This window comes from Somniosus microcephalus, chromosome 10 (genome assembly GCF_052327205.1).
Source record: "Somniosus microcephalus isolate GS21.2 chromosome 10, FLI_Smic_1.0, whole genome shotgun sequence".
NCBI lineage: Eukaryota > Metazoa > Chordata > Chondrichthyes > Squaliformes > Somniosidae > Somniosus > Somniosus microcephalus.
In genome coordinates this window covers 189,043,690-189,067,499 of record NC_140996.1, presented here as the reverse complement: position 1 = coordinate 189,067,499, position 23,810 = coordinate 189,043,690, and the positions used below count along the sequence as shown (strand labels likewise).

Genomic DNA, 23,810 nt, shown 5'->3' with positions numbered 1-23,810 from the left:
CGCCCCTGGGATCACGTGGGCCGGCCCAACCAATGAAAGAAGGGGAATCACCATTCATACTTATGGGAGTTCCGAACGTAGGGAATCCCCAAAAGTATGAATGGGATCACTTAAAAATACACAAACACATGAAATAAAATTTTAAAAAATTACATATTTAAAATTAATTAAAATGCCATTTCATTAAATATTTTAAACAAAAATTTAATTTTTTGAAAAAAAATTGTTTAAACGGGGCTAAAAATCTTAACATATTGGACAGGGTTTTTAATGTATAAATGAGTGATCAAATTTTATTTTTCTATTTTTTAAAGCTCTTACTTACGCTGGTAAGAATTTCAAGGGCATTCACTGGGCAGAAGTTGGGCAAATAGCGCAACTCTCCGCCCGGGGACGCCCTTCTCCCAGGGATGTGGACCATCTGTCAAGAAGATTCTTGACAGATTGCAAGTTTTGGGTTTTCGCGCATGCGCTTCGCATGCCTAAACCTGGAACTTGCGTGACCCTTACGGGCGCGTGCAGCCGTAGGGGTTGCAAATTACAGCCCATTGTGTTGTTGCGCAATGTATTGCAGGTGTCCCTGCATGTGTTATTATTAGTCCATTTACTTTACATCACTGCTGCTGACAGCAGCCCCAACTTCAGCAAGAGAGGCCGGGAAATTACCGAGCTGCTCCCGCTCCACTGCCGTTACTTTGGATATGCGGCAGAAACCCCACTATTGGCGAAGTAACGTTGGCAGAGTGGGAGCAGCTCCCGAGGAATTTCCCGGCCAGTCTCTTGCTTCTGCGTTCCCAGACTGCATTCCTTCCTCAGTATCCCAACCCTATCTGAGTGCTCCAGTCCTCTGACTCACCTGAATGTCCCAAGGCCCCCCAAGCTTCCTAAATGCTCTTGGTAACCAGATCCTCCCACTCACACCACTGCCCAGCCTTCAGTGTTCCCTGATTTCAGCACTCCGAGACCCCATGATTATTCCCGGGCCCTGCAACCCAAGTGTCTCCCACGCTACGGCTCCCTTCATCTACTTCCTTTCACTCCAACTCCAACACCCACTTCCTCTCAGTCGCACCATCCCAGTCTCTCTCAGCTGCAGGTTACCCAACCCATTTTCTCTCTCTCCTATGTGTGTTGCAGCACCACTTCAACAGCCCGCCCCATCCTGTCAGCCACCTCCAAACCAGTCCACCTTGCTTTAAGAAAGGTAAGAGATACGAACTGAGTAGGTCAATAAAAGAACATTTGTAAGACATATACAAGGGAAGAGACACTTAGAGAAAATGAGAGAAATAATAGAAAAAAGAATCCGTAATAAGCAGACACCAGAACGAGGAGAGTGAGAATATCTCAAGAATTGAAGAGTTACAGGAGACCAGATTTTATTTTCCTCATGACAATTCTATATGTCATGCTTTTAATACAAATAGGTACACTTGGAGCTATCTATCTTTGAAGCCTGTGTTTGAACAATGGTCTGGTTAATGTCTATCATTGTTTTGTGCATAAACAAGAAATTTGGGCAGAGAATCTGTAGTGTGCTGCCATCTAGTGTTAAGTGGTTCAAAAGCAAGATATTTCAGAAGGTTGTCTGGATTAGTGTTTTAGCACCCAAATTTCATTCTTCAAATTATTTTAAGTTGTTTTGTACATTGATCAAAATATAAAGAAGCTATTTTTCTCATTCGCACTAAAAATAAAACACCAGCTTTATTTTTGTGGGCAAGACAAATCGTAGTTAATATATTTTGTACCAAGTCAGAGGTATATATCTGAAACCCCTTTGTACTGAGCAGTACTCCATCTTGTCATTTTTGGTTCATTTGAAATTGAGCTCTGATGATTTCTAGCTCTGTATTGAGCCTGAGTCTTTTAAGGATATAGCTTTTTAGGGGGGCAGGGGATAACAATTTTGATCTTGGCCGATTTAGTGAAATAGGTCTAAACAGTAATTGCGAATATAACTATTATCTCTGCATACTGAAGGTTAGGGTACTTACTACAGTAGCCATATTCTTCAGGAAATCTACTTCAAGACGAATATACATTTCAAATGCAGAGAATGGGGATTGTGTTATCACATATTACATCATATTAGTTTCATTAAAAAGGAATTACTAAAGCCAAAAACTGAATGGATTTTGGTTTTGAATCAGGGCCTGGAGGTTCCGCTCGATTGCGATGTTTTTTTTTGGCACAATTGGCCCGATATCGGCATAATTTGCAGAATTTTAAGTGCAAATTACGTTCAGCACAACTCGAGTTTCTGCGATCTTTTGCGTTAGTTTTAAAACTATCGCGCTAGAAACAGGCTCCGCCCACAAAACTGGCCACACACCCAGGGTGAATTAATCACCATTGCGAGTTTCCGCTAATTGCGCTCATTTGTAGGCCTTGGAGGAGGCTCCAAAAATTAAGTTGGACCTTTTGGGCACAAGGACACTAATAGGTACGTTTTGACAGGTTTTGAATGATTTTTGTTTAAAATTTACTAAGGAACTGACAACTGTATCCCAATCGAACTAGAAAATAATATTGTATATTTTTTTTAAGTCATTTAAAATCTGGTTGCTCGCAGGTGGTGGATTAATAGTGATTTAAAATGCTTATTTTTTGTGGTAGACCCATTTCCAGCTGTAGAAATCAAACTTTACCAAATTACTACTCTTAAATACATCAAGGTATATTTTTGAAAGCAAAATGTAAAAAAATTACATTTTAAAACACGGCCCGATTGCGCTGGTTCATTGCAGGTTTTGCGTTTGGTGATATGCAGATGAGTTTGAGCGGAAACGCAGGGGAACAAAACCTTTCAAAACGGGTGCAATTTTGGGTATAATTTGCACCGGAATCGCCGATTGCGCCCAAAGCGGAAACTCTACCCCCCAGTTATTTAATGTGAATCAGATATTAAGTTGTTTTTAATGGGAACATTTATCAACAGCTTATCATCTGACTTTTCTCCATTAATTCAGGATCCCCCCTCCCCCCCCCGAGTCTGTCTGCACTTTCTTTATATCAATGTTCCTCCATGCATCATCCAAGCCTTTGTATTCTTGCCGATTATTCCACTCTGTATTCATCAATTTCTTTCAGATTACACTCAGCTCCACTCCTTGCAGTACAATGGCTAAATTACTACCTCTTGATCTCTTCTGTGCACTGCCAATTATTATTTTTCCCTTTCAATTCTTGAGACAATTCCTTCATCCGTCAAGTGCAATCAACAATTCCCACTCTTAACTTTGGCTCATCTGCATTCTTTCAACATTCTTGGCATCACTCTTTGACCTCAATGAATCCCCACATCTCCTGCACCTTCTGGCTGTCTTTTTAATCTTCTCAATCAATTCCACTGGTCAATGCTGCAAGGAGCATTTCTCTCTTGCTCCTTGGTAGCTATAAATAGCTCCGACATACTCCTCCTCCTCCTCCAAACTGTTGAAATGCAGTTTCTCTCATCTGTAGGATCTCAAAACTGTGGCACTCCTTGCCTCCCTTTATATTTCCTTAGTCTTCAAGATTTTAAAATCCAAGTTTAGTGTCACAATCACTACTTCCTAATTTACATCAATTACTCATTTCAGTGGTGCTGGCATCCTCTCTGGGGTTTACTTTCTGTTTCTTAAGATATACAGTACACTGCATACTGAACTGTTTACAGCAACAGTTCTATCTTCTGATTTTAATCTGAATGTTTGTAAAGATGTGGGGAGATGTAAAATGCATTATAATTTCAAACAAATGGATTGAAGCTGTACCTTACATTTTGTCTAGTAATATTGTAGAAACTGTTTAGGTTCAGGTTAAAAAAGTGAGCATACCAATTCATTTCATATTAGTGAAAGTGTGATGTAGTCAGACATTAGCCTTGCAAAATAAGTGAGCAGCCATTACTCTTTAAATCTTTACATGCCAGTTTATAACATTTCTATTACTCTTTTTTGCATGGTCTTTGGTATATTTATTCTCTGCTTTTATTTTAATTATTTTTCTCCTCATTCATTTTATAAGCTCATTTAATGTCAAGCTTGCTAATATCAGAAATCTTTTATTTTTAAATCAATTTGCTGCCAACATGAGAGGTCTCAACTGTATTAGCAGACGAGAAAGTGATAGGAATTCAATAATGAAGCCTTAAGGAAACCTTATGAATACTAAATGAATAATAGGGTAATGATATTTTGCAAGATTTTGCCAAAGGTAAAGAGTGCCTGCAACTCAATACAGCACCAAGATTGATGAAAGCACACTAATGAGAAATGTTGGAGCTGAGCTAGTGGGAATGCACATATCATTAAAATAGCAATAGTCAAAAGAATACATTGGTTTTCAATAACAGCAGCAGCTATAATAAACAAAAAAAAAAAATCAATGTTCATACTAAGAATGAGTCTAATTAAAAAATGCTTCAGAAGCTATTGGGATGGATGACAAATCATTTCTTTTCAAATGTGGATTGTATGATAATAGGCATGTGTCCAATACCTTGTTATATTAGGGCAATTTGCAAACTAGCTCTAAAACTGATCTCAAGATGGAGGGTAAATACAGTGGTTCCAGTTCTTTTGATTTTAGTCTAACTGCTAATGGCTGCAGAAACAGACAATCATGCACTGACTGGACAAAGTCCTTATAGACCATTACCACCAATACCAACTAGTGCTTTAGTCCATATTGCTCATCCAATTAAATTGAACACAATTATGTGGGTAGAGGAATTAAATTAAATCTGGCATTTGTGAACAACAAAATAATTCCACAACAGATTAGTCTCTTAATTTCAAAGCGTTTTCTGACAGTGAAAATCGTTAGTTTATTAGCCTCAGAACCCGCCCGCCCCGCCCCCACGGTAAATAGAGAAAAGTCAGAAGCTAAGCACTAACTACAATAACAAAGCAGTTCAAGAGGAAACCAGATCACCATAAACAGCTTTGGTGGAAGACCATCCAACAGCAACATGTTTTGAACTGCATGTAATTAGGCCGTTTAAAATGTCCAAATAAGAAATAATTCACTATTCATGAAGACAAACTTTGCAAAAGATGAATTTCCCAGCATTCTTCCTTGACCGGGAAGGGGGGGTCGTGCTTGTTTCATGTGTGCGCTTACCTACTTTTGGGTTGAAACCAATCAAATAAATCTGATTTTTTTTCCCCTCTCACCTTTGTGAAGCATCTTGCAATACATGTCTATGTTACAGGCGTTATATAAATGCAAGTTATTGCAGTATGAAGACGACCGTTACAGACTATTTGCAACATTAAGTATGAGCTCACATTAATTATTGTTGCAATATTCATTAACCTTTAGATCCCATTCTCTTGGTACTAAATACAAGGGATTTATGTTTCCAGTGGCTCTGCTAATGCAACTTATTTTTACATTATTTGCTTAATTTTTATACTAATTATACTTTGGAAAAGTTCAACTCCAAATGAATGAGAATCTGAGCCTCCAGTGGCCTACTGCATCTATAATTACATTATTGATCTATCGGTACACTTTTTCAAGGTTATGTTTAATCTTAGAAACATAATTTTGCCAGTTGTGTTCTTAAAATCAATGTAAATATTTTCAAACCAGGCAGAGAATGTGATACTGCACATTTCCTCTTCCAATCTTCCAGTGTTCCCTTCTCCTCTTATGTCAAGGAAAAAAAATAGTAATTCCACAAGCAAAGCGATTATTTGCAGCCCTGAAATTAAGAAATTAAAAAAAAAAATCATACAAAACAGATATCCCTGATCTTCATTAGGATTCTGTTTATTGTGGATGCAGACAATTTATTATTTACAGTAGGTTTCAGTTTTTTTGTTATACTGGGACAAAGCAGGCTTGTGCAAAGATAGACTGGATTTATTCAGACAGCTAAAGTATAGTACAAGTTTTGATTGAGTTTCCATAGCAATGAGATTCATTCAGTTATACGCACATCCTTCATAAACTGAAAGTCAGAGAACATCTTTAAACACAGGAAGTTCATTAGAACATCATAGCTTCCAAACCATCTTCCATGAATTGCTTGTAAATAGCCATAAACTTGGCCACAAATGCTTCCAGGTGATAGATGGCCTTGTTGCCAAGCTGCAGACGATGCTCATAATAGGCAGCCATCTGTGCAACCTCCCCTTTAAGTAGACCGTCACAGTTGTTTAACAACTCTGACAAGAGACCCTGAAACAGAAAATTTAAACAAATGAATCTGAAAGTTTACAGATCACTACACTTGCTGTGAGCAGTTCATACAAAGTGAACATATTCAAACTGTATATGAATTATTCCAAAACAGATCTCAGATTATGCAGACAGACTTTGATGAGCAATCCGTACTTCTGACTTGGGTGAATATACAATGTAACAAGTGACTCGTCAGTTTTGTTCTTCCTTTTCACCCTATGCTAGCTGGGCATAAATACTATTTGGACATTTAAACCCAACATTAATTGTCTTTATTACACACAATTCTATCAAATACATCTCTATTCATCAAAGTACTCACTTCATGAATGGCATTTCACAGTATAATACAGACTAGCTCAAACTATAGGAGCAATTCTATAAATGTTGGGTCACAATTATACAGAGAAAATAGTGTCACACAAAGCACTGTACTGTTTTGCAATAAAATCATTGCATTTTCTTTATTTTTCTACATCAACATGCAGCAGACAGGAGGAGTCATGTTTTGATGTACAAAATCCCAATTTAAAAGGGGCCTATAGAGATACCCCAATGAACAAGATTGAAAAACAATTAATTTCAGAAAGGTTGCATGTCCAGATCATTAATTTCATTCAACTGAGTTATACTGTAATAAAATTGACCACCTACGTTCAGCACTCCTTTTGGCAAGCAGCACCTGTAGGGGCTGTGATTTCCGTAGATAAGCTACTGCGTTGCAATAATGGCAAACTTATCAAATATTGGTCAATAAATATTATAGAAAAGTTTCATTCATATGACTGATGACACCACCTCATCCCTTTAATGCACTGTTGCCGGGTAGCACACTGTACAATATATATGATTTTCTAATTAATTAAGCAGTCAAGTAGCAATGTGTGGTCTTGCTAAACTAAGTAAAAGTTGGACAACTAAATGTCAGGGTCATTAATCTTACAGATGACCCTCAATTTGATAAAATTCTGTTACTACCCTATCACACCATAAAAGGATTTTAACATTTTTTGGAATTAAAATTTTTTTTTTTTTTTTATAGACAGCTGAAACCATCATAAAATTAAGGCGTCTTGTTTTTACATTATGCATTCTCCAACTGGAAGTTAAAATTTTCCTTACATCACTCCCTGACCAAGTTAGTGATGTCTATACCACCAGAAGAATGCAAAAGGTTGACTCCCATCAAAATGTAATTTTCCATCCTCTTTCCTCCACCCACAACTCAGCAAAGAAACAGCTTGCTTGCTTCCAGAAATCAGCAACTTGCTGTGTGAGAAACAGTAGGTTAGCATCTACTTTCCATTACTCTGTGGCATAGCAAATTAGTATACCAATAAAGCTTGTTTCAACGGGTAGCTTTCTTGCCTGAGCCAGAAGGTTGTGGGTTCAAGCCCCATTCTAAGACTTGTGCACCCAATCTAGGCTAATACTCTAGTATTGTCAGTTTTTCTTCAGATGTGATGTTAAACTATGGTCCCATTGACAAGTTCGTAAGTCAGGTGGGCATAAAAATCCCATGGCAGGGAATTATCCTGGTGTCCTGCCCGTCCTCAACCAACAGCATCAAAAACCAGAACAGGTTCTTTATTTCTTGCTGTTTGTGGGATCTTGTGATGTGTAAAATGGACCACATTTTCCTACATAACAGTCACAATGTTTCAAAATAACTCATTATATATGAAGTGCTTTGAGAGGCATGGCAAAACTGCTTTAAAAAGTCTCTTCCACAACCACCCCCCCCCCCCCCCCCGACACTGCTCTAGAATTAAACTTTTTAGCATGGCCAAATTGCTCAACTATACCAAAAATCCTCTTAGTCAACATTGAGGAATAGATTTTAGCTCATATTTTTGTAGTATGGTATGACAAAAAGATGGGGTTAAATGGTGTTTTGTAACATACCTTCATTATTATCTCAGGGGGTATGCAGTGGGTCAGAAGCTCATACAACCGTCCACGTACTTCAAGCAGCCTAAAAAGGAGACACAGACATCTCAGAGAATGTTGCATAAGAAATTCAATGAAACATCAGCTCTTATTAATATTAGGGGCCAAAGAGAATATATCAGCACTATTTATGTTTCACCAGGTTAGATGATGGCATCCTAATCAATGTGTTATGGCAAATGGAGACAACACACTATTTCCTTTATTGCTTCACTGCAAAATGCCTCAAAAATATTATACATAAAGCAAGTTTGCATCCAATACAGCAGAATCCAGGCCAATCTGTTTTTGTAGGGATGGTTGAAGGGTAAATGTTGGGAGCACTCCCCTGTTCTTTGAATAGTGTCATGGGATCTTTTAAGTCGACCTGAGGGAACACATGTGACCTCAGTTTTACAGCTTCTCTAAAAATTGCATTTCCAACAATGCAGCTCTCCCTCAGTATTGCACTAAATACATATTTTGGTTCTGTCTTCACAAAGGAGGACACAAATAACTTCCCAGAGATGTCGGGGAACATAGGGTCTGATGAAAGGGAGGAACTGAAAGAAATCAGTATTTGTAGGGAAATGGATGAGATTGAAGGCCGATAAATCCCCAGGGCCTGATAATCTACATCCTAGGGTACTTAAGGAAGTGGCCCTAGAAATAGTAGATGCATTGCTGATCATCTTCCAACATTCGATGGAATCTGGAACAGTACCCATGGATTGGAGGGTAGCTAATGTTACCCCACTGTTCAAAAAAGGTGGTAGAGAGAAAACGGGGAATTACAGACCGGTAAGCCTGACATCAGTAGTGGGGAAAATGCTAGAGTCCATTATAAAAGATGTAATAGCAGATCACTTGGAAAACAGTGACAGGATCGGACAAAGTCAACATGGATTTACAAAAGGTAAATCATGCTTGACTAATCTACTGGAATTTTTTGAGGATATAACTAGTAAAATAGATAAGGGAGAACCAGTGGATGTGGTGTATTTGGACTTTCAGAAGGCTTTCGATAAGGTCCCACATAAGAGATTAGCGTGTAAAGTTAAGGCACATGGGATTGGGGGCAAGGTATTGACTTGGATAGAGAACTGGTTGGCAGATAGAAAGCAAAGAGTTGGAATAAACGGGTCTTTTTCCGAGTGGCAGGCAGTGACTAGTGGGGTACCGCAGGGATCGGTCCTTGGACCCCAGCTATTCACAATATATATTAATGATCTAGACAAGGGAACTAGATGTAATATCTCCAAATTTGCAGATGACACAAAGCTGGGTGGACGTGTGTGCTGTGAGGAGGATGCCAAAAAACTACAGGATGATTTGGACAGGTTGGGTGATTGGGCAGAAGCATGGCAGATGCAATATAACGTGGATAAATGTGAGGTAATCCACTTTGGTGTCAAAAACAGGAAGGCAGATTATTATCTGAATGTCAATAGATTGGGAGAAGGGGAAGTGCAACGAGACCTGGGTGTCCTTGTGCACCAGTCGCTGAAGGTAAGCATGCAGGTGCAGCAGGCGGTTAAGAAGGCAAATGGTATGTTGGCCTTCATAGCGAGAGGGTTTGAGTACAGGAACAAGGATGTCTTGCTACAGTTGTACAGGGCCTTGGTGAAACCACATCTTGAGTATTGTGTGCAGTTTTGGTCGCCTTATCTGAGGAAGGATATTCTTGCCATGGAAGGAGTTCAGCGAAGATTCACCAGGCTGATAGCTGGGATGGCAGGAATGACGTATGAGGAGAGATTGGGTCGACTGGGCTTGTACTCGCTAGAGTTTAGAAGAATGAGAGGGGATCTCATTGAAACTTATAACATTCTGGCAGGACTAGACAGACTAGATGCAGGGAGGATGTTCCCAATGGTCGGGGAATCCAGAACCAGGGGTCACAGTCTAAGGATAAGGGGTAGGCCTTTTAGGACAGAAATGAGGAGGAATTTCTTCACCCAGAGAGTGGTGAACCTGTGGAATTCTCTACCACAGAAGGCAGTAGAGGCCAATTCATTAAATATATTCAAGAAGGAGTTGGATATATTTCTTAAGGCTAAAGGGATCAAGGGATAATCCATGCCCGCCTGAATCAAAGGCGAAAGATTAGAAACTAGATTGGAAACAAGCCATCATAGTACACAAATGTAAGAAAAAGTGACAAACTATATACCCAGGCCAACATCAATAACTGGTAAAATAATGAAATTCATCATCAGAGCAAACTTAAGGAATGCCTGAATGAAAATAATCTAATAAATCGTAGGCAAAATTACTTTAGAAGTAGAAAATGTTGCATGATGAAGCTTCTTGACTTTTTTGAGGAAGTGACATCCCACAAGGACAGTAGAAAACCATGTGATGTGGTGCTTAGATCTCCAAAAAAAATCTGATAAAGTTCCCATGAAAGACTGCTCATAGAATTGAAAGTGGGAATTAAATGTAAAACTTTAGTGTAGATAAGAATTGGCTGAAGGGAAGAAAGGAGCAGGTATTGTTAAAGGGGAGAAGTATCTTTTGGGGTTGGGGCTGTCGAGACAGAAAAAGCAGCCAGGGACTCAGAAAAGAAATCAGATAAAGTCTGCAATTGGGTAAATTAGTGGCAGACAAAATTCAATATGGATAAGTTTCTGCCCATTGGTAGGATAAATGGATGGATGTCACAAAACCAATTGCTCTTTTGTTGATGCCATTTTACAGGAAACTTTCGATTAACCAGCACCTAAATAACCGGAAATGTCGGTTAACCGGCAAAATTCAGGAGTAGGTTCAGGTAACTTTTATTACTTGCTTTCCTCCATGTGTTGCTGTGCAAGGGTGTGACTGCAGCTGTTGCTAAGCTAGAGACGCTTGCAACTTGTGGCCATTGTTTTGAAGCTGGCAACAGGGTTTGTTGCTTTATACGGAGCTCTCAGCTCCGTATCTTTTACTATAGCGTTCGGTTATCTGGAATTTTTGATGAACCGGCACCACGTCGGTCCCGCCCGTGCCGGATAAAAAATTTTTTCCTGTACATTCATCAGTTCTTCAGATCGATGCCCCAGTGCTTACAGCCTACAGTCCTTTTGCAGTGCAATGGCTGAACATCTTGATGGCCTCAATGCCCATGCAGCAATTTTCTGAACTCTTCAAAGACGGTTTCTTCATGCCTCTTGTAAATATAACCAAAAACTACCTTCCATTCTGGGCTGGTTACATCTTTACTCCTTCTTAATCTATTAATGTCCCAGGCCTAACTATGCCACTTGACCTTGTGGCATCTCAAAACTGTTCCATTCCTATTTGAATTCCATTGGTCTTCTAGCACTTCCCAGGCACTCCTGGAGAGGATACCAGAAAAAGCTTCTTGTTCAATAGGCAATCGCTCTCATCTCCAGCCTTTACCCTCTTCCCTTTATTGATATTATGGTCAGTAGTCCTCTGTACATTGCTCTTTTGTTCCTTCTGAGCTCCAAATTGCCATGCTACATATGTTTTCCTCCTCCAAATAATCCAATTTTATTGAAATCAATACTCATTGCACACTATCCTACTTTAACTTATTCTTTCTCAGGACCTCAAAGCTGTGGAACTCTTCAAACTTGGTGGTGTCCCACATTATTGCTTTATGCTGTAATTGCTTTATGGCAAACAATAATTCAAGGAAATGGGTTATAACTGCAACCACTGCAAAACAACATTTTTCCAAGAGATCAGTGGAATTCTTTTTTTAATTATTTAATGCTGTCTGTCTTATTGTTATTTGCTAAGACTAAGAAAATAACTGCATCTGGATGCCAGTGAACTGAGCTCTGCATTGGGTGCAAGCACACCACTGTCTGGTGGCGACGGTATACTACCCATATGCTAAATCGCACCAAGTCCCATTCACCCTTCAACCCTGTGCTCGGCGACCTAGATCAGCTCTCAGTCCACCAATGCCTCAATTTTAAAATTCTTATCCTCGTGTTCATATCCCTCCATGACCTCAGTCCTCCCCATCTCTGTAATATTCTCCAGCCCTACAACCCTCCGAGAACTCTGCATTCATCCAACTTTGGGCTTCTGTATCCTCCACTTCCTTCACCCTACTATTGGTAGCAGTGCCTTCAGCCGTCTAGGCCCCAAGCTCTGGAATTCCCTCCTCACACTTCTTCACCTCTCCCTCCTCCACTGCTTAAAACCTACCTTTGTGACCAAGCATTTGGTCACCTGTCCTAATGTCTCCTTCTTTAGCTCGGTGTCAATTTTTGTCTGATTACGCTCCTGTGAAGCGCCTTGGGACATTTTACTACGTTACAGGTGCTATATAAATGCAAGCTGTTGTTGTAGCAGTACGTTGAGCTGGGAGTATAACTCCAGTCTAATGCTCTCCTGGCTAGGCTTCCATTCTCTACCCCCTATAAACTAACTAATTCAGAACTCTGTTGCACGTATCCTAACCCGTGTCAAGTTCCGTTGCCCATTACGCCCATCTTCACTGACTTACATAGGCTCCAGGTCTCCCAATACCTCAAATTTAAAATTGTCATATTAGTGTTTACTGTCTATGGCCTCACTCCTCCAGATCTACAACCTCCCCCACTCTAACTCTGTTGCACCCCTCTCCCTTCGCCCTACCATTGGTCTCACTCTCAAGAATTCCCTCTCATATACCTCTCTTCCTCCTTAAAACCCAATTCTGGTCACCCCTCCTAATCTCTCATTTGGCTTGTCGTCCACTATATTAGACAGTTTCCCCCACACCATTATATTTACTCACTTTCATTGCTACCCTTTTGCTGTCAGTACTGGGGTACAGACTTCTCGGTGACCCCCCATTAATGAGCCTCCATAGCAGTGGGTCCATGGAACTTTTCAGAGTGTAACTATTTCTACTTATTTTGTCTCATCGTATGTAGTGTTCCATGTGCTAACTTTGGAGGCCTAGCGAAGAGCAAGTGAAATTCTCCCATAGAAGAAAGGAGCGTTCAAATACCAAACTGAGCCTCGGAGTGAATGGTCAACCATTAGCTGCATCAAATTCAGTTTTGAAATGAAGGATCTGATGAGAGGAAGTTATTTACATCATTACAAAAATCTCCTAAAGCAGTTGCATCATAATTCATCTAATAGATTGCAAGAAATAATATTAAACATAATTCCTTCCATTTTTGGTGGCGGAAAAAGAAAATTCCAGGAGGATTACCTTTGTGGTGTTTGCTGGCTGACAATAGCATTAGCAGTTTCTCTGAGGTATATTTCCCAGTCTGTCTCAGGAATATCCTGATCTGCTGAAAATGGATATCTAAAGAGCATAAAAATGTTTACAGGTCAAGAAAAACGAAGACAATCTAGATAGTCTTGCCACGTAGTTCCCTTCTATTTTTAGGGTCTAGTGCACAGTAGCTGGAACTGGTAGAAATTTGTGCATTTTCAATTTTGCTATTGTGAATCTGAAACTTAAAATACAGAAAGAGTGACATTAAGTTAAGATTAAAATTTGATCTTCCACTGTTGTACAAAAACTAATAGTGTTTTACAGAATATCATTTTCAAATTACTTTGTGTAATGAAGATTGGGAAAATATCAAAGTACATGAATTCTCAAAGTACAGTATGAAGGGTATGGTAGCGTAGTAGTTATGTTACTAGACTAGTAATCTAGAGGCCTGGACAATCTAGAGGCCTGGGCAATCCAGAGAACAGGATCTCAAATCCCACCATGGCAATTTGAATTTAGTTAAATAAATAAATCCCTACCTTCTCAAGGGCAACTAGGGATGGGCAATAAAATGCTGGCGTTGCCAGCAATGGCCATATCCCAAGAATGAATTAAAAAAAAAAATCAATCTAATCTTTTACTTACTGTTGAACCCTGCAGGCTTCACACATAAGCAGTGCTTTTCTAAGGTTGCGATTGGATTTTTCTGCAATTTTCCGAGCCAGTTCTTGAGGAAGTACGAGACCCTCTTTCTTGCAAACTCCGCTTAGCACATGACAAATCTGGGAAGAAACGAGCTCAGATTGTCACTCCTGCACATTGCCTTAAATTTAGGCAATACTTCACAAAACAGAAAATACTGCAACTTCATTATTCAGGCCAGCACGTTTCCAAAGGTTTGTTCAGATACCATTTTACACCACTACTTCAGTCACTGAGTGCAGTTATTAAAATGGTCAAATTGTCAGAAATACAAATACATTTGAAGTATTTAAAGGGGAATGCTAATAATAATGGGTATATACAAGGGATGTTGACATGTTTACCCATCTTTGGTACAGTCTTCTCATTTTTGAATACTAGCAGACCGCTCTGGCACTGCATATGGTGAGTTAGGAGTTTTGCTTATTAATAATAAGGATACTTCTGCCATCTAGGTGATAACAGAGCAACTGATTTGCAATAACTGAAGAAGTCAAATTCCATTTTATTAAATAAGTATTCTGGTATTTTTACCGGTGCTTTGGGGGATAGAATTCCATGACTGTCCATTATTCTGTGAAATTATGAAATATTAATCTATTAAATATTAGATTCAGTCTCTAAAATATGCATTTCATTTGAAAACTCAAAGAACAAGCTTTCATTTATATAGCATGGTTCAAGAGTTCAGGACACCCCAAAGCACATAAATGTATACTCTCTAGTTACTGACTGTTCGACAAGCAGAAATAGCTTTTTCCCCCTTTTGCATCTCATCAAAAATCCTTAATTTGGAACACCTGCATCAGACCCGTTAACATGCTCTGCTCTAATGAAGAGTTTTCTAGTTTCTCTAGTCTTTCCAATGAGATATTAAACAGACACTTTATTTGCATTTTCTGACAGAAAAGATCCCATGGCATGAATTTAAGAAATGTACCCAATTTCCCAGGATGCATTAGTACCACTCAGCAAGCTGTACTGATGGAACACTCTAGTAGTTACTGCTGAGAAGTTTTTCAAAATTATTGGAAGTTAGAAATTTCAAAATCTTTAAAACATTTAAAAAAAGAGAAGCCGTGTGTGAGAAAGCAGGACAGATTGATTATACACTGCCTGATTTTCGCTGGAGTGACTTCAATGGAAACAAAAATTGGGCGGAGTTTAAAACAGGCAGCCGATCCGTTACTGCCCGACAGCAAAAGTAAAAATTCACTTCCATGTCTCTCTCTCAGCTGAATAGATTTTCTGAAGTTTACGGAACATAAAACAAAAGCTATAACGGGTATTATCATTTTTTGATCTTGTATTGTCAATTTTTTCTTCACTCACCAACACTCACTATAGTTGTACTATAAATGCACCTTAATTGTCTCTTAATTTACAATCCTCTTTTCCCTGCCAATATGCAGGTCAGGATATGAATACTTGGTCTCATTCAGCCAGGGGACCAGGGCCACAGAATCACATGACAGAAGACCGGCTGAGATCAGTTTTTAAAAAAAAACAGACCAGAGGCTCAAAATATTGACTAAGCTCTAAGACGTCAACCCCAACAATCAAGATGTGAAGCTAGTACCATTATTTTTATTATACCACCGAGTTCTCTCTTTGTACATGTCTTTATTAAAGTGCGGTGTGGGAGGGTGGAATATTTTTTATATTTTGCACCAAGCGATTGAAAGAAGTACTTTTTGGTCATATGTGGTTCCCTTATATGTCCCATGCACCCACTTATTAATGAATTAAATAGCAATTCAAGAGCAGTTCTCTACTGTGACTAACATCCAAGATAAAGATGCAGACTTTCATCAGGTGTCTTCCTCCTTTTTACATTTAAATTAGGTTCAAACCCAAGGTACAGAATGTAGGTAGGGTTATTACACACTATGATACTCATCCTTAAAGATCAACCTTGCCCAGCATTCTGTCTACTTCTCCAAACCAGCTAGGGAAAGATCAGCTCACATTAGCACATACCAACAAAATATTTGGCAGCAAGGAATAGTCATAGATAGAGTTATACAGCACAGAAAGAGGCCCTTCAGCCCATCGTGTCTGCGCCGGCCATCAAGCCCTGTCTATTCTAATCCCATTTTCCAGCACTTGGTCCGTAGCCTTGTATGCTATGGCATTTCAAGTGCTCATCTAAATGCTTCTTGAATGTTGTGAGGGTTCTTGCCTCTACCACCCTTTCAGGCAGTGAGTTCCAGATTCCAACCACCCTCTGGGTGAAAAAGTTTTTCCTCAAATCCCCTCTAAACCTCCTGCCCCTTAGAAGTAGAATTTAAGAAATTAGGATTAAGAATACCAAAAGAATCTGGTGCCACAGTTTGTTAAGTCTTTTCGATTGTAGGACTAGTAAAGCTAGTCAGTGTGCCAAATACTTTCGCTGGCTGCCTAACATTTATAACACATCAGTATCCAACTGGTTCGCAGTGAACAATATCTACAACATTCCTCCTGGGTTGGCATGTGTTGCAGTATGAGACATGTAGGTGAAGTTTCTAGCTAATATTATTCCCTGCGATTAAATAAGTCTTTCAAGCCACCTAGAATTATTTTATACTGGTTCAGTTTTATTATTCTACTATCACAGCTAAATGTTACCATTTGTGTTCGTTTTCTTTTTACACAATTGCCCCAACCATAACAGAAGTACTTGGAGTGCCACTGAAAGGGTCAGAATTATCATCATGTAGCTGGGATGTTGAATGTCTTTGATGAAAAACAGCATTTATAGCTTGAATTATTATGCTAATCAGTGGACCAAAGTTACAATGCTGGTGTGCTACTAAACTGTAAGGCTATAAGTTCTTCTGTGCAATGCCCCAATTTCTACTGAATGTTCAGGAGTCTTCAGAGAGAAACAGTTAAATAATCAACTGGAATACAATTCATGGCAGTGGAAGGAGAAGGACTGTAAACTTAAAATGGTGTTATATATAAAACATTACACAATCAGAAATTAAAAAAAAAAAAATTACAGCAACTTCCAACTAACTACCAAACTACCACAGCACTGTCTCCATGTCATTGTATGGACCCACCCCCTCCTTCTGTGGCACAGCTACTTTCATGACTACAGTCTCATATTTGTTGCCTCTTACCGGAGTGTTTTCACTAACTAAAACAGTGTCAATAAATCAGTACATAATATGTAAAGTTGCAAATCATTATACGAAATGAATTGTAGCATGACTGAAATACATCCCTCCAAACTTCAATTTAAAAAAAAAGTTACCGATGACTTAATCGACACTTCACCGATAACTAAAAAAGCTAAAACTACGAATTTCATCAAGACAAATACACCTACTTCCTCAATGCTGGGTGCAGAGACTCGCACTGCAAGACATCGGCTACGAATAGGAGGAATGACTTTTGATGTTGAGTTACAGCAAAGAATTAATCTGCAAGTAGACATATACTTTTCCATAGTCCTCCTCAGTGCATGCTGGGCATCCTTTGTCAGTCTGTCAACTTCTGTCAGCAATACAACTGTCAGAACCAATAAAAATGAGAACATTTCATTAGTTGCTTAGCTTCTTTCCATACAATGTGTATATAAAGAGCACCAAAGTCTAGAATTATTATAACATGTTGCACTGTTCTGTCAAGGTATGGCCAAGCCAGCTTTTGAGCTTCAAAGTGTTGACTAAATATAATAGCATCTCTGAACCCAAAACATACCGTAGCACTTAATATACATTATTTAGACAGCTCTTTTGGTTTTACATATTATGGAAAACTGTGTCACTGTGATAAATCAGCAGAGGTTCGATCAACCACAACCAAGGCATTTTATCTAAGTAAAAGTTCTATTTTCTAATAAGTTAAACAAAATTACTTCTATGTAATGAGTGTACACTATTTTTTTAAATTGTGATATCCATAAATTAGATTATCTTTCCAGTCTCTCAGAATTGTATAGCCTCTTACCTTTGAAGTCTCTCTGTGTACTTGTCTCAAGCTGTTGAGACTGCGCTACTGTCTTAATCAGTTCTTGAATAACCACTCGGTCACTGTTCCCAGCATCACTGCAACAGAAACATCATTCTAGAATTCTGATATGCTTTGTTAAGTTGGAAATAACAGACAGTTGGAGGATGCAGGAAGTGAAGCAAATCTGGATTGAAATATATTTTCCAGTATTCTCTTTTTTTTCTCTTTGCTGAGATACAGTTTCACAGGTGCTCTCCAATATTCCACCCAAGTAGCCATTATTCTCGTGCGCTTCGACAGCGAGCATCAGTAAGCTATTTGATCATGGGAAGGAAACATCATAGCCAAGATGATCCTATCCTCATCCACATCCATCAAGGGCCACTGGATAGCGATCAGGAGCAGGAACTCTGGCTGATTTTTCTCCTCCCATGCCCAGGGGTTCTGATGCAAATTATACCACCCCTAGCACCACCCTGGCTGAGATCAGGGTTTAAGCCTGGCACCACTACAGTATGACTCATTTACTTACTAGAGAAGCTCAGTTGAGTCACTAGAGTGGAATAAACATTTAATTTCCTTCGAGTGTCATGCACATATTAATTTGGTTGAAAAGTTACATCTAAAAATGCATGATAGATCAGTACCAATTCTGTAAGAGTCAGATATGTTAAAGTACCAATATAAAATAAGCATAGAAATATTACAGTTGTTATTTGTGTCACAGCATAGAGAGGAAACAAAACAACGTGGCAAATGGGTTAAAACACTTGCCTTTTCTGGGGCCTAAGTTTAAATTCAGCTCAGACTGATGGCACAAAAGCAATTTATTTTTGCTAACACTAGGGATGCCATGTAAATCTAGACAGTCACTATCCATTTCTTAGTTGTCTGGGATGAACAGCACAAAACAGTTCATATTTCAATACTAATTGCAAAAATTAGTCAGACGGGTCATGAGGATGGTTGGACTGGGAAATGGAAAATTCATACAAGTTCAACTGGGTATGCAGTTCCTGAGAAATTGAGGTAGAACAGAGGCAGGTTTGTTTTTGTATATTAGGTGGCATACCACTAGAATGCTGCTACCGACGATTATTACAATGTTAGGCAGCTCACAAAACTGACCATAGTGGCTGCAAGATACATAGACACCCTCGGTAAAATACCGGGGTATGAGGTAGGCAAATTTTCAGCCTACTGCATGCTCCAGCAATTCTGATTCCACAACAATGATGATGATGCCGCTCTACATTTATACCTTGCATTTGGCACTGCAATACTTATCTGAACTGGGATATTCACACTGGGTGCCAAAAGCGAAACAAGTGTTCCTTTCCCAAGCACCAATAAAGGCAGCTCAAAATGGCTTTCTAAGAGTAAGTTTGAGGTACAAATCGAAATATTGTACTCCAGTGCCTTTTGCCCCACAGACTTGGGTTCAAATCTAGTCCAGAAGACAGACATAAAGGTCTCTTTCTCTGGTGATTGTAATAAAGGAACATAAAAATGAAAGAGTCATGGGAGACTCTAATAGAGTTTTTCCAAGAGGTCACTGCAACAACAAAAAACCCACTAAAATAAGCAATAAATCAGTCAGTCCTAAGGACAGTATGTGGGGATTGGAAATGTCATACTTCCATAGTAGTGATGTTCAAAGAAACAAACTTGAGATTTAGGGCCTAGTTTTCCTCTTCCACACTCTGGCAGAGTACAAGTTGTGTGGAATGTGCCCAAAATGCATCCAAACCCGTCAACATTTTCTGGTGCAGGTCATTAGCATTCCCCTGCACAGGAACACCCCCAAGATTAAGCGTGCGCCAAAATGGAGTGACGAAAGTGGACTGCTGTACCAGGACTGGGAAGCCTAGAAAAGGAATTATTTTGTTATTTGGAGGTTAATGGAAGCCTTTTCTCAGATTCTCCAATTTGTAGGCCAGGGAATAACTTCCAAGTCCCAATTTCAGTGGATGCTGCAGCATTTGGTCCTGGGAAGTGACACAGGAAGCACTCCAATGTCATTCAAGCATCATTTACATAGTCATCTGAGAGGCATGTGCACTCCACCCACAAAGGGGGCAGCATAACATGTCTCCACCCCTTTTCCCTCTGTTTCACACCTGGGAAATAGGCATACCTCAGGCACAGAGGAAAATTGGCCCAATATGGTCAGAGTGTGGAGGAAATACATTCTTTCAATTGGCATTGGAAATGCAAGGAAAAGTGTTCAAATTGCTAATACTATCCCACCTTTTTAGATTAACAAGACACTTAAAATTGAAGGTTAAACAAAATTCTCATGCTTTGGGAGCACTTACCTCGCATTAACTTCAAGATGATAGTTGCTAGCTATTGTGCTTATTTCCAGTTTCTTTTTGGATGGTGTCTGTAAAGATGCACAGTAAAGTAGTGAGAATTTACAATATTAATAGTATTCATGCTGGCTTGATTTGTTAGGGCTTCAATTCTACAAGTGCTAATTTAACCACTCTTGCATTGTTGCACTGCAATCACTTCATTGGCAGAGTATTTTTTTTTAAAGTTCTATTAATAAGTAGCTCCAAATCCTAGATAATACAATCATGCTTTGTATCCATTTCTGAATCCTAGAGACAGGAAACAGAATGGACATCTCAGCCTTTTCATAACAGGTTTGTATACGAAGTGCAGACAATAAAGATAGCAAGTGGTTTAGCTTCCCAACTGCATAAAAACAAGAGGATTATGCAGTTTTGATACTATGAAGTTGATTTATTCTTCATTAACACCTCTTCTCCATTGATTCAAACTTAAATCATTTACATCTTAAAAATGTATATGTACATACACACACATACCAAGTTTTGTTTGATTTTAAAATAAATGCCGTGTGTGGAAATGTTCATCATGACCTCAGATGATTTTAGAACACAATCATTTCTCAATAAATGAAAGTATTTGCAAATACTATTTTGTATAGTGAACACGTGGTACACAAACTCCCAATACATAGCATTTTAGAAATACAGGAGGGCACCAGATTTTCAAACAAAACTGGATATAATTTCTAATTTGAACATAATGGTGGATAACATGGCACAAGAGGCGAGTGCAACTGCCCACAACAGAGTTCAAGCTTCATGGATTTTTGTCTCTTAGCAAAAGAACAGCTATCTCTTTCTCAAAAGTCATTCACCCATCATTCGACAGACTGGTTACTTTCCACTATGACATTTCCATGGCCTCAGCAGCACAAAAATCATAACATTCTATGGAGTACTGACCATTTGTCAATAGTCTAGAGTGCATTTAGACTGCAGTTGCCAATCACAAAAAAATGCACCAAAAATATCTACATTAGGTGAATAAAGTTCCTGACTAGAGAATGGTTGATTATATAGAGCATCGAAGAAGCCAAGAAGTAGATTCACTCATATTATAAAAAGGATACAGAGGCATTGGAGAAGGTGCAAAAAAGATTCACAAGGATGATGCCAGAGCTGAGAGGTTATAACTATCACGAAAGACTAAACAGGCTGGGGCTCTTTTCTCCAGAAAAGAGAAGGCTAAGGGGTGTCCTGATAGAGGACTTTAAGATATTGGTCCAGAAATTCGGGTCGGGGGCTTCCTGCGGGTGAAAGCCTCCGACCTGCACTTACCTTGCGCGCCGGCCGTTGAGCCGTGGGCCCCCGTGGAATTCCGATCTGGGGCCTGCTCCAGCTGCGCCGCGCGCAGTGCTTGCGTATCCCAGGGGCACAGTTAGTTCGATGCGTCCCCTTGGATCACGTGGGCCATGGGGAGCCAATCGGAGCAGGGAATGCTCCATTCATAAGTTTGACAGGAAGAGCTGTCAAAACCTATAAATACTACGGGCCCCAAAACATGACTAAATCTTCAAATAAAATTTTTTTTTTTTAAATCACATTTTTTAAGTAAACTATAAATTACATGAAATAACTATTTTAAACAATAATTTAAATTTTTGAAAAAAATAATTTTATTTTCTAACAGGGCTAAAAATAAACTTACCTTGCTTTAAAATATTTAAAAATAATAAACCTGTGGAAAAAATGTTTTAATTTTAATTAATTCACCACTTACCTTGTAAAAAGCAGGCCTTACGCCTGCTTTTTATGTGTAAATTCTGCAGACTTACCCCCCCTGGGAAAACCTGTAAAAAAAAACTAAGTTCGATGCGCACGCGCAGCCTCCCCCGCGCATGCGTTCGAACTCTGAACCCCTTCGTTCAGGGGAACGGAAGTGCCGGTTTCCTGCACATGCAGGAAACCGGCACTTCCATTGGGCCTACGGGCGAGTACCCCATGTGTACTCACCCGTGGAGACCCGAATTTCTGGGCCAATGAAAGGTTTTGATAGGGTAGAAGTAGAGAAAATGTTTCCACTTGTGGGGGAGAGCAAAACTAGAGTTCATAAATATAAGATAGTCACTAATAAATCCAATAGTGAATTCAGGAGAAACTACTTTACCGAAAAAGAGTGGTAAGAGTGTGGAACTTGCTACCAGTAATTGAGGCAAATATCCTAGATGCATTTAAGGGTAAACTAGATAAGAACATGAGAAAGGAATAGAAGGGTATGCTGATAGGATTAGATGAAAAAAGGTGGGAGGAAGCTGCTGTGGAGCATAAACGACGGCATAGACCAGCTGGGCCAAATAGCCCGTTTCTGTTCTGTAGACTTGATGTAACTCGATATAGTGTGCCCAGAGAGAAAAAAAACACTGCTCCCAGCACTTGGCTGCAAAATTTTCCAAGCAATAGCAGGATCATTGCAAAGGAATACAGAATGGTTTGCAAACTTTTGCTTGGTAGACAGCAGCACGGTGGAGGGGAATAAAGAGAAGAGCAAGGTAATAGCTTCCTCATGTAAAGATTTTTTAACTTCCTAGTCCTAGTGTCCCCAGTGCGCATCTGGGATGTCTGGCAGGGCTAGAAGTGGCCTGTTACTCTCAGTATTCCAGAAAAGGAGCCCAACTTTGAAAGAATTTATCCAGCCAGACACAAAGTTCATTATTTTTTATGACTGGTTTATCATCCACAATCTGTCAGGACTAGCTGGTAATTGAACCTGGAACGATCCAACTAGAAAACAATGCTGTACAGTGTATAATAGTAAGTAAAGAAGTTGACCTCTGTCAGGATCCTAAGGCAGATTTACAGGTAAGCCCAGAAAAAAAGTTAATGTTGCTGGAATCAATTGTTATCTCCATTGTTGATGCAATTCACTAGAAGTAGGTACCTTAAGGTCCAAAAAATCTTTAAAGGCTCCCAAGCTGACCACAGTCCCTCCAGCATGTTTTAGGGTTGAAGAGTTTCAGAATTGCAATCATACAGGGATATGGTAAATGCAATGCAGCATTTGAAGTGAATTTTTTCTCAATGGATTGTGTGTGACCCACATATCGCCTCCCACTGCTGTTCGCAATGTCAGTATTTTGGATTGTCTCCTCATTGCGCTGTAATTGATCGGAACTCAGCAAGTTCATTGAAACAAAGAGTAAAATAAAGTTGTTGGTTTCTCATTGCTCATGCAAAAGAAATCTTCCAGTGTGTCAAAGGTCTAGTAGTGCGTTTCTGTTGCCTTCCAACTGCCCCGTGACAAATCTAGGAGTACTGGTAAAAATCACTACCTTCAATGCAAAACTGACTCTGTAAAGTCTCATATAACCTGAGCCCTCCTTTATAAAACAGCTCATGAAACCATGTCCTCCCATCATGGAGGGAACAACAGTGTTCTGGACCAATGAACATTTTATGTGTGCAGATAGCACCCTCTGGTGGTGGTTATTGTGTTAACAGTTTGTATGCTGGAAAGGTCATCTGATCTTTCTTCCTGTGATGTCATTTGACCTTTGTTCCTTTCTTCCTGTGAGAGG

At 39.3% G+C, this 23,810-nt stretch overlaps 1 protein-coding gene across 2 annotated transcripts in view; it reads right to left on the bottom strand.

Moving 5' to 3' along the window:
- Positions 1–5,738: 5,738 nt before the first annotated feature.
- rfc3 (replication factor C (activator 1) 3) overlaps positions 5,739–23,810 on the bottom strand; it is a 34,885-nt gene continuing 16,813 nt past the window's right edge. Inside the window, exons 3-9 of one of the 2 annotated variants that reach the window (XM_085999346.1) lie at positions 20,254–20,321; positions 17,933–18,030; positions 17,310–17,491; positions 13,934–14,070; positions 13,274–13,372; positions 8,083–8,152; positions 5,739–6,174 (exon numbers count right to left, since the gene is read on the bottom strand). In XM_085999346.1, the coding sequence (XP_085855472.1) occupies positions 5,983–6,174; positions 8,083–8,152; positions 13,274–13,372; positions 13,934–14,070; positions 17,310–17,491; positions 17,933–18,030; positions 20,254–20,321 (846 nt within the window). In that variant the 3' untranslated portion in view covers positions 5,739–5,982. Of the gene's footprint in view, positions 6,175–7,264; positions 7,447–8,082; positions 8,153–13,273; positions 13,373–13,933; positions 14,071–17,309; positions 17,492–17,932; positions 18,031–20,253; positions 20,322–23,810 lie in introns of those variants that run through there. The other variant, XM_085999347.1, reaches the window with a different exon arrangement.